The sequence below is a fragment of the Coturnix japonica genome, chromosome 1, assembly GCF_054131305.1.
Source record: "Coturnix japonica strain WE chromosome 1, WE-NBRP24, whole genome shotgun sequence".
Classification (NCBI taxonomy): Eukaryota; Metazoa; Chordata; class Aves; order Galliformes; family Phasianidae; genus Coturnix; species Coturnix japonica.
The window spans coordinates 16,402,994-16,421,338 of NC_140663.1; the positions used below are offsets into that span (position 1 = coordinate 16,402,994).

General features: G+C 33.9%; 1 protein-coding gene across 15 annotated transcripts in view; it reads right to left on the reverse strand.

Moving 5' to 3' along the window:
- Nucleotides 1-18,345, reverse strand: part of BRD1 (bromodomain containing 1) — a 64,779-nt gene that overhangs the window by 23,011 nt on the left and 23,423 nt on the right. For 11 of the 15 annotated variants that reach the window (XM_085515958.1, XM_085516091.1, XM_085516064.1 and 8 more), the window contains 6 exons: nt 14,470-14,626; nt 10,396-10,527; nt 9,586-9,714; nt 8,499-8,811; nt 7,420-7,680; nt 3,763-4,251 (listed from right to left, as the gene is read on the reverse strand). In XM_085515958.1, coding sequence (XP_085372084.1) covers nt 3,763-4,251; nt 7,420-7,680; nt 8,499-8,811; nt 9,586-9,714; nt 10,396-10,527; nt 14,470-14,626 — 1,481 coding nt within the window. Of the gene's footprint in view, nt 1-406; nt 906-3,762; nt 4,252-7,419; nt 7,681-8,498; nt 8,812-9,585; nt 9,715-10,395; nt 10,528-14,469; nt 14,627-18,345 lie in introns of those variants that run through there. The other 4 variants (XM_032442576.2, XM_085516488.1, XM_085516362.1 and 1 more) reach the window with 3 other exon arrangements.

Below are 18,345 nucleotides of genomic sequence, written 5' to 3' on the forward strand. Positions count from 1 at the left end.
TGCTGTATACCAACAACTATGTGTAAAAAGTATTTATTGCAAAATGACAGTTTTCCTCTTCAACTTCATATCTGTGCTTTTTGTTGCATTAATACTTGAATTCATGCTTGCATTTGTTTCAGTGTCCTGAGGAAATCTGTGCAGTGGCAAGTGTGAAGAAAACCGAGTAACTGAACTTACACTAAAATACTGTACTGCTGTTATCTAGTTAAGAAATCAGAAAATGGCTGGACTCCCCTACAATAGTCATTATTTGCAACCTTCAATTTATGCAAAGTTCAAGTGATGGCTTCACAATACTAAAATCTGCATAGTCTGTTTCTGCTTAAAGTATGTGGGTTAACAACACAGTAAATATAAATTTCTACCCTGTATTTAAGAAAGGTGATCCAATAAAACCAAGATCAACTTGAAAATTTAATCCAAACTTGATTTACCATTTTATAATAATTAAAAGGCATCTTGAAACACTTACTTTCTCCAGTTTATCTGAACTACATTCATTAATTGATAACTGATCAAAGCAAACTTTCAAATGGTTAATACAGCTATTCATTGATGAGCTCTATTGTGCAATCACATTTCGGATGCTAATCCAACCTGACGAAAAGGATTCAGCTTTGCAACAAAATACATGGCACATGTATGATTTAAGTACTTTATAAGGGTCATTTAACTTGCAATTAAGATTTGACATGCCTGAACTTCAAGAATTATAGAGTGATCTTCACTGTGACCAGAATTTCTTAAGTAAATTTCTTCTTTTTGACATTGTTAGATAATATACAAAACAATAAGAAGACACCTCAAGCATGTATCAATCATTTTAAAACAGATTTCCTTGTTATGTAATCTTCAAATTCCACACAGCAGCTATGAAGAAAGATGAATCACATATGTGTGGGCTAGGAAAAAAAAAGAAAAAAAAAACTAGAGTATAAACAGATCCAATATTTTTCTTTCTTTTAACTAACTGGCAAGTAGACTAATTTCAACTGTACTTCTGGAGAGAACAGTAAATAGCAGTCTATGAGAACATGGCAGTATCAGACAAAGTAGGTATGGCTTCACCTAACTAGGTAATCTTTGGAGTCTTGTTCTGAACCTCATGCAAGAAAACTTATGAGTGATATAAAATGAGGGCTCCTGCATAAAATGTGAGTGACAAAACAAGGCATCCCTAAATAATGTGCAGGAAGTAGGGAAGAGAACAAAACAATCCACCATATCAAAAAGGAAGAGGAAAGAAATCTGATATGCACTCAGCAGCCAGGGTGCAGCACTTGCTCAGTTATTCTTTCTCGAGATGAATGTTTCAAAGCCTTGTACATTAAGATCTTATGGATATTTAACATTCATACCAGTAAACTTGGCAGAGCAATAATAACTGAAGTTACAGTGATTGCTCATGAAGGTACCAACTTCAAGGATGTGCATAAGGAGCCTGAAGTAAGCCTTATCTGTTATGCCATTTCTTCAAAGGGAAAATAGTCATGTCTGCTGAATTCTTTCAGCGGAAAACATTCTCTACAGAAGTATTAAATTGGAATTCAGTGAAAAAAAATACCCAAACAGAAAAAGATTATTATTGTATACATCATCTTATTTCTTTTAAATCTTATTAGAGCACAGACATCTGCATGAATCTACAACAGCTTGCATATGCAAAGTAAAATAATTAACTAATTTTATATCTTTAAAAGCAGATAAGATTTGTGCTGATTTCTTCCTGAACTGTAGCTCAAAATAACTGCCAATTCAAATTTCTCAAATTACGATGAATGCACATTTGAAAATAATGTAAGGAAGAAAAGCTGCAATGTAAAAGCAAAATTTTTGGTTTCAAATGAAAAAAAGAAGCACAGAAACAAGATTTAACAAGTTGGTACATTAGAAGAAACCATACATACTTCAAAGAACACGTACTTTTAAAGAAAACTAGAACACTTTCAGGTGAAAATAATTTTCATGTGTATTTGCATTACTTTCAGGAAGTTTCTACGTATTAATATTATTATTTATAATAGTAAAATTTAAAAATATCCTTCTGGATTTTGTTCTCATTGCTGATACGTATATATTACATTAAAAAACAAATCAATAATACAAAAAATATAGAAAAATAGAAAATAGAAAACAGAAAACCAAATTAAAAAAAAAAACAAAACAGCCTACAAATTCTGAAATGGAAAGTTATACTGAAATTAGGAGATAAAAAAAATTCAAACAATTTTGATTTTTTTTTTTTCTTAAACAAATTAAAAGCATATTTGTCCTACATACATGTATACTCCACAGAGAGAAAAGGAACATAATAGATTTTAAATGTAGTCAAGCAGCTTGATTTACTTAATTAAAGAATGAAATCAGTCTTCCTTAAAATCTCATTTGAAAATATTTAAAATAAAAGTTTCAAGCTTCGGACTAGTTCCTTGAATGATCCAGCGTAAAGTGATTCGCTTTGCATGTGACAAAATACAATCTGTAGAATGATATATAATTTTAGTGTTTAGATCAAAAACTGGTAAATTTGAATATTTGGAAATCAAAGCTTTGTGCATCATTAATAAAGTTTGATACACTTCTATTATCGCTCTGCCTACTCATAATTTCTGCTTCAAAACAGAAGTTCAGATCAGATCTATGGGCTCTTTCCAATCTTTCAAAGAAAATCAAGCAAAGATTTTCCAGTGAAGGAAAAGAAACAGAAATATAACCCGAAAACACCATTATACCAAATCTTATTATTTTCACATTCTGTTTTTCTAGCATTAGAATATTTTCCCTTCTTGTTTGATTATTAACAAGAAAAACTTGCAACTTCACAACAGAAGTTTTTCGTATGTTGCTATGTCTTTCATTCAAAGTCAGAAAAATCGCATGCTCTTCTCAAACCTACACGTGGGCTTTCAATCTAACAGATCATAGTACTTATTTTAGAAGGTAATATAAAAGTCATAGGAAGGACCATTAAGGAAATACACTTGGGTAATTTCTTAATGCTGCTGTTCCTCCTCAAATAAGGCTTTATTCAAGTTCCTGCAACAGACAGACTAGAGTTTTTCTAAGTCACAATTAATTGCACTGCACAACCAAAATAACCTTGTTACATAAAGCTTAGATAAGTCATGTTAGGAGTACAATGTTGCATTTATTCTTTATCTATTTGAAATGCACAGACTTCAGAAGAAAAGCACAATAAAAATCATTATCACTTGGATTTTAACACTTCCATAATATACATGATTGTACAAAGCACCTGATGATGTACACTATCATCAGTTTCCCAATGTGAAAATGTGATCAGAGTAACATTATAGCAAAGTGAAGTCATACATGGAACACACATTTTCCATGTTCTTTCTAAAAATTCTAGTTTTGACATCACATGAAATTTCCTTTTAATTTAAGAGGGAATTTAAAAAATAAAAACAACAACAAAAACAAACAACAGCTGATTGATATTTCCCACTGGATGCAACAAAAGGAAATAGGAATATAAGTAAATAAAAATGAAAACATCACCCACACAGACATGTAAACTTAAAAGATTCCATTGCCAAAATAAAACTGTGAAAAAGAAAAACTTGGTTCACTAAGTCCAACTGCTAACAAAAAAACGAATCAGTAATTTTCTGAACTATAGCTACACCTGATTACTCAACTATGAGGGAAATACTTGTGCTAGAATCTGAAGATTAACAATTACAGGTATGTTAACTTTTGAGACGCATCCATTCAAATAAGTTTTGTAACATTTACCTGTATCCAAGCGCTTTACAGGGGACTCATCATCAACCTCAGAATCTCCACATGCACTCCTTGATCTTTTCCTTGGGTGCAGAAGTGTCTCCAACCTTGGAAGGACTACAGACAAAAAGGTTTTGGTCCCTAGCTGTGGAGAAGTTGGCTGGGTTTCAGTGTTCTTTGCAGACTTTTGGGGGCTTATACTTTTCGATTTGCAGAAGAGAATGGATGTACGTCTGTTTACATCAGTTGATGACTCAGCTACAGCAGAAACAGTCGACTCATTGAGATTACTGTCAAGTAAGTGTTCTGGAGTGTGTCCATTTATTTCTTTCTGAATGCAAGTGCTATATAATTCATTATCAAATTTTACTCTTTTGTAAAGCTTACTCTGCTCTGGATTGAGTTCTACTGGTTTGAGGGTTGGTGGTTCTGAATTAGTCTCCAAGTTTGAAGGAAGAGGTAATGCATCTGATGGTTCAAGTTTAGGGGGAGATTTATCTCCTGAAAAAATTATAAATAGAGTGTGATTTTTGAAATCTTGTAGTTATAAAGTCTATTATAAAACTCACTATAAATGTGCAGCCCACCAAATAAATTGTTGTTTGGAAACAAAGCATAACATTTTAAAAACAATTCTTGACTAACAACAATCTGTCCTAGTTAGTAGTTCCTACTTTTATACTGGGTATGTAACATGGATAGAAAAGTAGGTATTTATAGTTGGTGTTAACAATTAACGCCTGGTACTTCTTACTTCTCATGCAGTTATGTTAGTTTCATTAACTAAAAACTAAGAAAACTTTTTTTTTTTTCTTTTAAATAGAAAACTTGGGGTGGTGGATGATTATGTTAAATGCACTTACACTGCCATTCAAGTAAAATATTTGATAAAAAACAAGATATAATTTTTTTTAATGCACCTTACCTGTCTATGACAAATTTTAATCAGCTAATCATTTAAAAATGGTATTTGTAACCTGATCTACCAGAGTGAACTGAAGTGCAACAGAAAATGTATGAAAGGCAATTTCTGCAAAGCTGCTTTATGGCTTTGACTAGTAGTTTTATCCACAAAACAAAACACCAAAAACAAACCAACCCTAATAAAAAACAGAGAAAACACCCCACTCCCAAATCTTGCAGCTCTACTAGGCACTAGCTGGTAAATACTGATGTGATAGTGTAGACCTGACAGAGATCAGAAAAGCCATCCTCTTCTAATTTTCTTTCACCTCTCCCCCTTTTTTTTTTTTTTTTCCCCATTATCCTTTCCCAGTTTATTTAATAATTTCACACTGAGAGAAGACAATGGAGACATTAGCGTGAGCATATAGAACCAGTTTCAATTTCTCATCTCAAATGATGGGAAAGAAAATAAGCATTCTACTGTTGTAGCACTCCTAAATACAAGCAAGAGGACTACCAAACCTGCTGAAACACAGACCTTAAAATCTTTATAGTTCCCAAAATAATCTTCCAAGAAGTGAAATATGACAAAAGAAGATGCTTATTCTGTAAGAACAACTATATGACACCAAAGTAATGTTTACACTATCAAATGAAATTTTAAAGTTTAATTAATTTTCTATGTCACCTGATGACAGGTGACATAGCAAGATGAAACAACAAGGGTTTAAATCCTCTATACATAGAGGATTAATTAATTTTGTGCTTTCGTTTAGCAAAGCATACTCTGAAATTAATGACTTCTAGGGTTAGAAGAAACCCTGGCACATCATTTAAAGGTACATCTGTACAATAGCACAGTTCATATTAAAAACATAGTGCTTAACAAATAGTGCAACTACACTCTCATCCTTTGAAAGTATTTGAGTATTACAACTGATAATATTTCAAGAAAACATTTAGAATAAAACTTAGTGTTGAATTATGTTACTTAATGCAGTGCCAATTTAAAAAAGCCCACTGCTTAGAATATCCAATACCACTGTTCTTTTCTGAACAAATTCCAATTTTCTCACAATTATCATTAAGAGAAGATTCTCAGAAAGATTTAAGCACTGAAGGAAAAAAAAAAAAAAAAAAAAAAAAAAAAAGACTATTCAGGAATGAAAAAATAAATTTCACTGGATTATTCTGCTACCAGGATTCTCACATACTCAGAGACTGAAAACAGAATTGTAAGATAAACTGGTAATTCACAGCACTTCTAAAGTCAGCTCCCATAAAGATCCTGGGTAAAGAATTCTGATGACTACTTTCCTCATCTCTCTTTGCTAGAAATTTGTTCTCTTTCCTTTAAGTAACTTCCACATCAAAACTGCAGCTTGAACTGATAGCTAATTACTCTTCAGTTTAACAACAATATCAATCAACTCTGGATCATGCCCATGTTATATATGTATATATATTTATATTTAATGTATTATAATATACAAAAACATTTACTGCTCACATTTAGGACTAGTATTTGCACACTAGCTGCAGAAGTTAAGGGCTGTGTAATGAAAATGTTAAGCTACAAGTTAGTATCCTTATTATATGGCAAAGTACATTAAATTTCTAAATCACTATATTTAGAGGCAACATCATTTGAAAGAGGCTTAAAATAAATAAAATACCATAAAATATCTTAAGAATTTTTAACAGCTTCTGAACAGGATAAGTCATATGCCTATTCAGCTACTTTTTTTTCTTTTTTTTTTTTAACTGTTGTCACTCAAATCTCAAACACATTACATATCTGGAAATCATTCTTAACTACAGTAAGAACCAAAAACTATTACTGTTTGAATGGCAGTTAAGGACAGTCTTTTTATTCACTTCACCTCTCAAACATGCTGACAACATTAATCTGCAACAGACTGTTTTTTTTATTAAAAGCACTTGCACTTTCCCTTCTGCTCTTTCCTCCCCCCACTCAATAATGTCATTCAAAACATCTATAATGCTCCTAAATAAAAATAGGTCAGCTTTTCAGAAAAGAAATGACCAAGAAACAAAAACTCAAAACTTAAATTTATTTTGCAAACTGGAGTTTTTTAACTTAAGTTAAAATAGAAGAATCAAATACAACAGTCAATTGTAATATATAGTTAGGCGTTTCTAGCAAGTTGTTCTCAATGAAATCAGTGGGGCCTAGCACAGAGCTGATATAGTTCTGAAATCACTATTTTCAGGAGGAAGAAAGGCACAAAGGAAAGGGCTGGTTAGATTTGGGTGCCCTGATTCAACAACATGAAGTTTGATGCCTCCCATCAATAGATAGCTACTATTAAAAGGCAAACAAGCAAACATACAAACAAATCTACTCTCCAAATCTCTGCCCTTCCAGAGTCTTAGCAGAGGAGAGGATAGAAAAGCTAGAAAATGCAGTACAACAGCCAGCATTCTCAGAACTGTTGACTTAGGCTCACATGATCCCCAATATATATTTCGGCCTTCAAGTGGATTTATAAAGTATGAAGTTGTTTTCCACTCAGACATTCCTGATTCCTTTTTTGATCAGGTTGTTTCTATTTTACCTTCTTTAATAACCAGATTTTCAAAAAGCCTTACTATTGTGAAAGGAAGTTTTCATTAGAGGGATCATTCTCACATTCTTAAAAACTTACTGTACCTAAGTGGTTATCTGCCCATTATTATATAATTATAGCCCCTTATTGAAGAACTACTAGTACTAATTAAAACATAGTTTAAAAATCTTACCTTCTTCTTCTCCATCTTGTTCTAGTGCTGCACTTTCTTCTTCAAAACTTCCAATACCTGATTCTATTTGGGGAACTTGGTTGTGTTGCTGACTTAACTTGTTGCGAATACTGCTGATTTCTTTCTTTAGCAGCTTTGCTCTTTTGCTCCTTGATCCACTGGATTTCATTGCACAGGTAAGATCAAGTTTTTCTAGCAACTCTCTCAGCTGTTCTTCCAAGGACATATGCACTCGGTTTGCAGGGTTCAATAACCTATCAACTTAAGTCAAAACATGTACAGTTGAAAATGTGTTTATGTTTCCACATAAAATTCCAACAAGAAAAATAAGTAAGTAAACAAACAAAAACAACAACAAAAAACCCCCCACATGCTGGAATTAAAAAATGCAGTCAAAATGCTATCAAAATGCTACTTAAGATTACAGTATTGGTTAGCTTCACTATCTTCAGTGAAGAGCCTATACTGGCATAAGTTCCTACTGTACAATATTGCTACAGTTCTTCTTGAGTGGTATTTTGCTCAAGAGGTACAAGTAATAGAGCAAGGTCAGAAAGAAGACAATTAACCTTTTCTACCCTATTAGGTGAACCAACTCTTACCAAGGAACAAACCAAGATTATAGTAATGTAAAAAGAACGTCAACTACTCTCCTTCATTTTCAAAATCTCAGAAAATCAGCATGTATGTCTAAACGATGTAATTTTAATTCTCAGCACTGCAAGTGTCCTTGACTTTTAGAACTGAATAGGTTATTTAAGAATGCACTGAAGTTTATCCATGCTGGTAGTCATCTTCCATGACCTATGACTATACAAAACATGTAAAATAAGGTACTCAACTTTAAAACCTTTCATGTATCTTATCAAATTAGGCTTTAACACTGCCAAAAAAAGAATCTGGAAGACAATGCTTTCTTAAGGCAGATCAAGTTGAAGAGAATCAGTCTTTCAAGAACTAATTGCAATAGAGAAAAAGAAATACAGTGAATAACCTGAAGAGCCAGAATTACAAGCATCTGCCTTAAACGTGAGGAGCCAAAAATGCAGGTTTTAAAAATAATACAAAAAGCTTCTTACCATCTTCCCAAGAGAAAGGCTGTGGTGACTCAAGTTTAGGCCGTTCAGGTAAGTGCATTCCAGTTTCATTATCATAACCAATTCCTTCAGCATCTCTCCTAGCTTGTCTGAGAACTACACCTCCTTGATCTCTTAACCGCACTGCAGCTCTATAGAATATTGTGTCTTTTGCATTATACTTCATACAGTTATCTATGATAAGATTGAAGTCCTCTTCAAATTCACTGAGGTTTTTATAGCCTTGAGCATCTAACCGTTTTCGCATGGTAGAGAAATCCATAGGATGTTTAATATGATCCAAATAGTCTGGAACCTTTGAATAAATATTTAAAACAGTGGGTAAAACATAATAACTGATATTACTTTATCAAGAAGATTTTATTAACTGTTCCGCATGTTTTAAGAAAACAACAGCTCAAATCAATAAATGTAAAATATAGCTGAGAACAGCTTGAGACTGTTCTTGAGACTGCAAACATTTACATACCAATGTTACATATTACACAGCTTTGTATCCTATGTAACAAATCAGAGCTCTACTAACAAATGCTGAAACCATTTATAGAATTCAGGTATGCATATGCGTATATGTAGGTATATAAATGCATTATATATGTACATGTGTATAATATATACATGTATAAACGTTGTGCATATGCAAATATACACGAAAGCATATTCATATACAGTGATTATACGAAACATATTCTACATAAATATATCTATATCTATTTTCAGGGGAAATGAAAAGGAATTTTACCTCCATGTAAGAATACAGCATCCACACTTGAATTTTTAAGATATTATTCAAATTTGCTTCATCAAATAACCATGTAGCAGGAGATTAGTATTATTAGTATAGAATATTGCCACTTCATTCTGCACAAGTATTCACCAGAATTTACTTTGGTAAACAAACATACTTTCATAGCAAGAAGTAATAAAACAAAAGGTATCAGAATAGAAGATAGAAGTATAACAGTGCTACCGATTACACGATGCAACAATTTGCTTCTTCTACTGTGGTACCACCAAGTCATAGCTAAACATAAGAAAACACTGACAAAAAATTAAGCTTAAAACATACCTCTTTAAGGTTCACTGGTTGAGCAAATATACGAGCAGAATCCTTTTCCTGCAGCTGATCCAGGACTGACCGAAGGAGGACAGTGAATGGAGTAAGCTGAAGTTCCATAGCAACCTGCTCAATCTTGACCTAAAAAAGTAATGAAAAATAAATAATTATTTGAAAAGCTATTGAATAAGTTCATATTTAACAAGGGGGGAAAAAAACAGAAAAAAACAAAACAAACAAACAAAAAAAAACAAAACAAAAAACAAACAAACAAAAAAAAACCCAAGAATTTAAAAGTAACATATTTAAAATTTAGCTTCAGTTGTCAACACTGAAAGATTCTTATGAAACATCAGTGGTGTCAATGTATAAATACATAAACACACAAAGTTTAATAACAAAGAACAATTAAAGACTCTAAAGCAAACTTGCTCCTTTCACAGTTTCTATATAAAAATGCTATCTTTTTGCAGAATCACTTCCTTACATCTTAATCCCAGCTATGTTAACTCTGTAGTGTCCTATGAATTAGATGCAGCGTTCACTCATTTTTCAGAACAATGAAAAATTGCTACTCAGTAAAGACTTTCTATTGGAAAAATGTGATGATCAATTTTTCTACAGCTCTTCAGAAATCAAATAACTTTGAAAATACAGCTGAATGGCTTGTTAAGTAATCGTATATATTTTTATCAGCTTGTGTGTGAGCATACACACAAACAACATAATCTCTGTACTGCAAAAACTGTGTGAGAATACTTAGTCTTCCTTTCAGAACCTTTTCAGAAAGTTTTCACCAAATTAAAATCGTACTCTATTTACCTGTTCTCTTTTTAATTTTTCCCGCTTACGTATTAGTTCAATCAGTAAGCGTGCCCTTTCAAGATCATGACGCAGCCTTTGCCAGTACTTCAATTTTTCTTTTAAGGCTTGCATTTCTTCATCATCTTCTCTCTAAGAAAAGAATCAAGAGATTTTCAGGAAGTGAAAACAACTCATCACTTTCTATAAACTAGTTTTATACAATTCCAGAAATGCAGTCACAGCAAAGATGAATTTTTTATTTATTTATTTATTTTTTAAATAGAGCACTTGGTAATAAGGATCATAATACAGTTCTTCCATTTTTCAACTGTCTAGCTGAAAGGAAAATTTATATACCTGAAAAGCAGCCCTATAACGAAGGTTATTTACATAAGAAAAGCAATATAGCAAGTAGCAACCCAGCAGTATAAGAAACTACAAAATCAGAAACATTACTGTCATATCAAATTGAAACCAGGAGAACTAGTCCCACAGTAGTCAGGCACTCCATGGTCTTTGTGGGTCCCATCGAACCAAACTATTCCATTCTAGTATCACCAGCTTCTCCAGAAATATCACATAAGCCAGGAAATACAAGTTATCCCAGTGCTCAACACAGTCCACCTCTGCCACTTCCAGCAGTGTTAGGGCACGTTTCTAACAGCAACAAGACCATTCTGACTTCTGAATTCAGGAAATGAAAAACAATTTCTCAAATAACTTCAAATAGTACTACAAATAGGCAGCGTAACAATACACCAGTAACCCGGACAACAGGTTTCTTTTTTTTTCTTTTTCTTCTCTCTCTCTTTTTTTTTCCTTCTCCTTTTTAGACTGTCTAAACACCTGTAGTACTTAGTTTGTCCTGCATACACAGAAAACAAGCCTTTTTTGCGTTTTTTTACTATTTTTCATAAGAAAAGGTAGAACATTGGAATGATAACCACAGTATTAAACAGGGATTTATAAATCACCAGAAACAAGGCTGTTAAGAAGTCCTAATACTAGTACCAAGTACAGAAAATAAGCATACTTCAGAGGATTATTATATTTTAAGTGAATATCGTAATAATCCCAGGAAGAAACTCAAAGCTTTGTATGCTTGCCCAAAACTAGCACAACGCAATATATATGTGGTATCTTTCTTTTGATGGTTTTTGTTTGTTTGATATGATGATAAATAAATTCCACCAGTTATAAAAACACGAAGACAGAGGACTACAGAAAACCAGCTAAACTGGTGAACAATAATCATACATTACAAACTGTGATACTCACAGCAAAAACATCCCTAATAGGATGTAATTATAGTCCTGTAGGGAACTTTGTGCAATTTTTCAGCCATAAGGTTCTACAAATAAAACTGCAAAAAACAGCAGTTTAAAAATAGCTAATAGATATGTGAGTGCTGAGTGAACTACCCAGTGTTTTAGCACTTTACACATCTTAGAAAAGGCAAGTAGCTATGGAAGCTATTAAGTCAGTTTTATCCTAATCTCTTACTTCACTTAGACTGAAAATCTTTTACCTGCCAGCTAGCTTTGTGTACTAGTACAGCGATCCACTAACAAATGCTCATTCCTCTTTTCAAAAAAAAGTAACTAAAAAATTGTAACTAAAAGAGTTGTAATTAGAACTTTCTGCTTCCCTTTCCCAATGTCTATTACTACTGTCAATCTTTCTATCTTTAAACAAGCTAGATCTTGAATTAGACACTTAATAATTTAACTGCTGAAGGTCATAATATTTCCAATTTTGAAAGCAGTACAAATATTATTACTCACATTTTTAATTCCTTAAAATTCCCAGAGACTCACTGAATCAGGATATCTACACTACCACTATGCCACTTTTGCATACCCCTTACTCACATATCTGTGAGTGCAGATCCCATATGTGGAAAAAAAAAAAATCAACTGTTAATTGACATATTTATACTCCCCCCCCCAGTTCAATCTGTTTTTAAGAACCAAAATTTAGCTCTGGCTCCCGCTGAAAGCAGAAGGCTTGTTGTCTGTTTGCTTGCAGCCATATAATAGCCTGCTCTTTTGCCCTGTGTAATTGCATAATTCATCAGATTAGGGATGATTCAGGGATCCTACTGAAAGTCAACAACAACATACTAGTTTTAAGGTGGGCCAGGAAACCTAAAATACAGCAAGAAAAGAATGCAGCTCTGCTAGAGCAAGTCTGATATAGTTCATTTGAAACTTAAGTAATTCGCTAAATATGAAGGCACAGTTGCAATTAAAAATCTTGTTTTTAAGAGTTTTGTTTTAAATTGAACCTGTTGTTTCACCTGGTACAGACTTGTATATTAGACAAACATAACATTTCTTTTCTAAAATACATTTAATTCTGCTGACATGACCCAAAATATCAACAGCACCTTGATTATTTTTGTTGTTGGGCATACATATACACTCCCTTCTTTAAAATTACTTTGGCTCACAATTTAATAGTGAGCCTCCAACTTTGCATCACTACTATGCAAAGTAATGTTTACAATTACAACAGCTGACACCAACCTCCTTTACACTTCATTACCTGATATATAACACATGCCTCAACTAAAATAAATTCAGGCAAGCTGAGAAGAGTTGTTAGAGCATTAGTTTCCCCTATCTCTCTAACGAAAATTTTGACTGAATGCTTGTTTTAAAAACTTTACTTCACAAAAGCTTTCTGACAAGCAAATTTTCATATGACTTTCTTGTTAAATAAGTCTTCCTCCAAATCTTTCTACACCAAACCCAGAAACAACTTCTTGCTGACAGACGTTACATTCAGAAACTGACATTTCATCAACTTAGTTCTTACCAAACACCAAGCGCTGTATTGTCTAGAAAAGCTAAAACCAACATTTTTTTTAGTGCTAAGAGAGACACATTTTTAAGACATACAGATCATGGATCAATTGAGAACTCATCTTCAGCATCATCTCCCACCATAGAGGATATGTTACCAACTGTTATGTATCAACACTGTCACTGTATCCACAAATACTCATGCTGGATGTGAATATATGGGGACAATCTCTTTTCCTACAGAGACTGTAACTTAACAAGAGCCAGAGAGAGAATTACATAAATAAAACTGTTGATCAAGATGCAGCACTATCACAGTTTCTTCTACTATTCATAAGTCAGTCAAAACCATTTTGTGACTGCAACTGGTGTTCTTACTAAAATCTTCACTGCAGATATGACTTTAATCAGCAGCAGTTTTAACTTCTATTTTCCAAACAGCAGCTTCAAATAACCTTACAATAGCAGCAACAGCTAAACTTTCACACCTTATTTTTAATGAAAAATTAAGTACTTAAAAAAATAAAATAATAATGGGGCTGCAAGTTTTTAAAATTCCAATACTGGTTGTTATGTTCTAGGCAGAGAAAGAAGTGACAGCATAAATCATTCTTTCAGAGGTTTTCTTGTTCCTACAGCAGGTGAGGTGTTACATAAGCCAAAATCTTTGGGGTTTAAAGCTGCTCACTGATATATCATCACCTTCAAAAGCATATCATTACTAAGCTCTAACGCATGGTCATTAAGAAGTAATTTGAAACCATGGAATGCTTCTTCCCCCATCAAATTTGTTCTAGTAAACAAACATTACACAAGGATCACAAATACCTTCTGCTTGACATGCTGAAATCACTTTCAGAAATTCTGACTGGTAAATACACACAGCTTTAAGCAATTTTAAAATTTTTTTTTTGTCTTTTTAAGATACTATGCATTTTACTGGAATAAAGCTTCAGCATGAACTTATACTTGTCCGTAACTTCACTAAACTGTGCCAAAAGTAAATCTAGAAGTTGAACCAACAGATCCTTGGACTCCCTGTCTTGTTCTTGTTATTACCAAACAATAAGGTTCAAACTTGAACACAATAAACTAGTATATCTAATCCTTACTCCATAAAAATTTGCATTTTTCTTAGTGTCAAAGAAGAACTTTAGTTTGAATCTTTTAATGAATTACAGAAATACAATTTTTTCTCTTCTTTAATCTTTCAAACTCACAGAACACTGAAATATTATTTCCAAGAAGCATAAACCTAATGAACAAACAACATCTGATCACGTACCTGTTGTGTGTTTCGTTGTGACTGCAAACTGGACTGCAGCCTTCTCAACAGAGGAACACCATTCCTAGACAGCCTTTTAAGCAACCAGTAACTGTGCACTCGTTCAACAAACTGCTTCTTCCGCTGAATGGCCACCTGATTCATAATCTTATTTAATCTAAAATATAGAAAAATTGATATTGTATTTTTTCCAGCAAAAACATATTTGTCTGTGGAAGTTAAATATCAGACATACATGTACATATGAATCACGAAGCAACAGCAATGATCATCGCACTAATTTCCACCAATTACATTGCTTTCAGTACAAACATCTCTTCACAGTAGACTATAATCAAACAGGCTGGCTTGATACCATATTTCTATCAGACATATTAAGGTACTTTAATGCTAACTGATTCTAAAGGACATAAATTTTTTCATGATCATCACTTTTCTCAAGAACAATCCCAGTTTAAGGCAGAGAAGAAATTCTAATGTGCATTTCAGAATAACTTTCTTATTGAAAATAAAAAATAAAGCTTGACAATATCTTCACACAGAATTAGTAGTTTATTTCAAAGACAATACATCTTTAAAAAGTACAGAAAACCCTTGGTGGCTGTAGAAGTTTGTCTTTGTATGACACTAATGCCTTCGCAAAATTAACACGAGATGTCCCAGTGTACCAATCACCTCTACTATTAGGAGGGTTGTTCATTCTTTGGGGGCAAGGGTGAGCCAGAGACGGAAAAGGATTCCCCCTGAGCTAGATGTAAAAGAGTTATAGAAAGGATAATATGAATGAACATAAATCTGTTAATGCTTCCTTCAGTATATTTCCTGCTGGAAAATTATACAGTGCATAACCATAGAGTTATCAAAGATTGTCCAGCTGAATGTAACACCAAACCAAACAAAATTAAGTTCAAGAGAGGTGTCTGATTTGAAGGACACTACCATGAGACACATAAATAAAAATTCTAAGCACGCCCATATGAATTTTTCAGTTTTTCCCTTTTAGTATTAGAAATAAAGTAGAATCTCAGCTAAGTGTCAGAAGAAATGTATTCAAATACCTAAACAAAATGCAAAGTTGTGAGCAAGCCTAGAGTAAAATGACTTTTAAGAATCATCTGGAAGCTTGCATGGTATTTTTCAAACAAACATGCATACAAGTCTATCCTGAGTTAACCAAAGGCCATCTATCCCTAGTTCATTTTTTGCTATGTACAAGATAAGGTGCAGCAGTTCTACTCAAGGCTACCCTAAATGTACCTACAGAATTTTCAGTCATCACATGGTACAGGCAGTGCCAACAGAGGTCTTCAAAATACAGTGTCATTGTTTCCTTTGTTTCTTCAGTATCCTACACAAATTCTAACATAACCTAAAGGAAGCTTAGAAAGCCTGTTGAAGTCTTTTGCTGACTTAAGAGAGGCTACCACACACAAAAAAAAAGGCCTTGATGTGACCATAATAAACTTTACACACAACAGAAACAGTTAATTATACAATGTAATAACAAAAAGGTATGAATACAAAAAACAAACCACCAATCAACCACTACACACACACACAAATTACTGCCATGTCACTCACTTGGAAACAGCAAAAGCTACTGAAACAAGTCAAAACAATGCAATGAAATATATACCTGGAGAGATCTCAGAATCATAACTCTATATGAAGCAAAGTGCATTGGCTTGATGCCCATCAGATGTGGCAAGACTAACCAAACATCTTTAATTACAGCTTCAAGTACATTTACCCATTCATATAATGAACTATTCTTTTCTGAGATAATTATGATAGTGAAGTGTTAGAATAAGCTCAGGAGAGATGCTTGCAGAAGATACCAAGCTCTTAAAATACAAACAAATAGAAGGCAATTCACTGCAAAAACTACCTAGCAAGCTGTAGCAATCTACTGATCTCTTCCTACGCTCCAAATAAAACCAAACACTGGCTGCTCATATTTCATTTAGACACCAGGCTTCAGCAGCAGCAAACACTGCAAATCACCTGTTCATTTCTCAAAATACAGAGGTCAGATGTTTGTCACACCAAGAGCCTCCACAAAACAGATTATCTTAATGATACAACAAGAGGTTACATCTGCTGCTAGTCCCTAAAACCCCACTAACTATAGCACAGTCCCGTGAGCAGCTTTTTGCTTCGTCAGATGCTCCCACAAAGCCTTCCAAAACACTTTGGATGACAGATGATAAAATCATTTGGGGAAAATAAGACAGGATACACCTTCTGCTGTAGAACCTTAGAAGTAAGCACAGACAATGCTTTCTGAGACTCCCATCCCTTGACATAGATTCCCCATCAGGAAAGAGTCTGCCTTGTGCTCACAATGATGCATTAAGCTGTGCTGAACTTGAACACTCACATGAAATTAAGCACACGTTATGCACTGAACTTTAACTAGTTTCCTTCTACTACATGAGATAGAAAGTCTGAAAGTTTTCAGTTTTTCAAACCCTTCAAGGTCTTGAAGGAGCTTGCTGCACACACCACTCACAGCCCACAGCCTCAGCAGATGTTAAATTATGGGTGAGGAAAAATAACCAACTAAACAAACAGAACAACAACAAAAACTAATGAAACACACAAAAAAATTTATTCAGGGCAGGTAAGAGAAATCTGTTAGAAGAGTTAGTAGTTTTGCAGGACAGGACTGACTGGTAGCACTGTCAGATCCCCCAGAAAGAAGTGAGACTTGCAGAGAAAGGTAGGTCACCTCCCAGAACTACACGAAATCCCACAGTGATTTATCTTTAGAAATAGTAGACAAAGCTCACTACATTGAACAGGCCTTTTTTTTTTTTTTTTTTTTTCCCTCCTCTGTTGAGATTGCCAAAGAAACTAAGATTACTATTTTAGAGATCTCACAATGATGGTAATGTAGGAACACACATTTGGAAGATAATGCCAGAAGTATCACCTCCTCAATCATAACTGACCTTACGTATCTCAGGGGGAAAAAAAAAAAAGCTACAACTACAGTGGTCACAGAAAGGAAGCAAAAGAGATCAGAATTGTCCTTGCTGTCCATGTTTGTTAGATAAAAGAGAATTTGCTAACACGAAATACCTGAGAAGCCTTGTGAAGTGGACCATGTTAAATACTAAACATTTTCCTTTCTAAATATTTAAACAATTAACACAACTAAGCTAAACCGAGAGCAGAACACGTGGTGCTTCCATGACATTTGGTGTGTTAGGTAACTGGTCTTACAATAAGCGGTACTTGGTTTCAGGCTGATAAAATTGACAGTAACAATGCATGAACTGACACCCTAGGCCAGCCATTTTCTCAACCAACTCTCTGACCCCTGCAGCCTTTTGGATGCTCTCATACCACCAGGCACACTCTCTGTACTGCTTGCATTCCAACACTACAGATGTAAAACCATTTTTCAGAACTACTGCATTGGTGCCACAGACAACTGGAAAGCTGATATGGTACCCTCCCCCAGTCACATTTGTATCCAACTCTAAAGCACTGCTATGTGTAGTACAAACATAACACAGAAACAGCCTACAATCCCCTGCTTCTCTTTAAAAAGAGAGTGGTACTTTTCCAGTGGAAGCTTTCCAACACCAGCTTTTGAAGCCTGAAACTACTGTCTAACCGAGGATAAATTACAACATTAATTACAACACACTTACAAAAACAACAAGAGGAACAGAAGAGAAAACTGTTTCATTCTGAAAGTTCAAGACAGACTCAATTAATATAAATTAAATTGAAAGTTAATACATAACATCTTTGGTGAGATCTTTCTTTTGAATCATTTGCTCTACATTAACCCACGCCCCATATGAAAAGGTTTGACAACTACCCTGACAACAGTGGTGCCCAATGCACTGGTCAAAGAGGAAT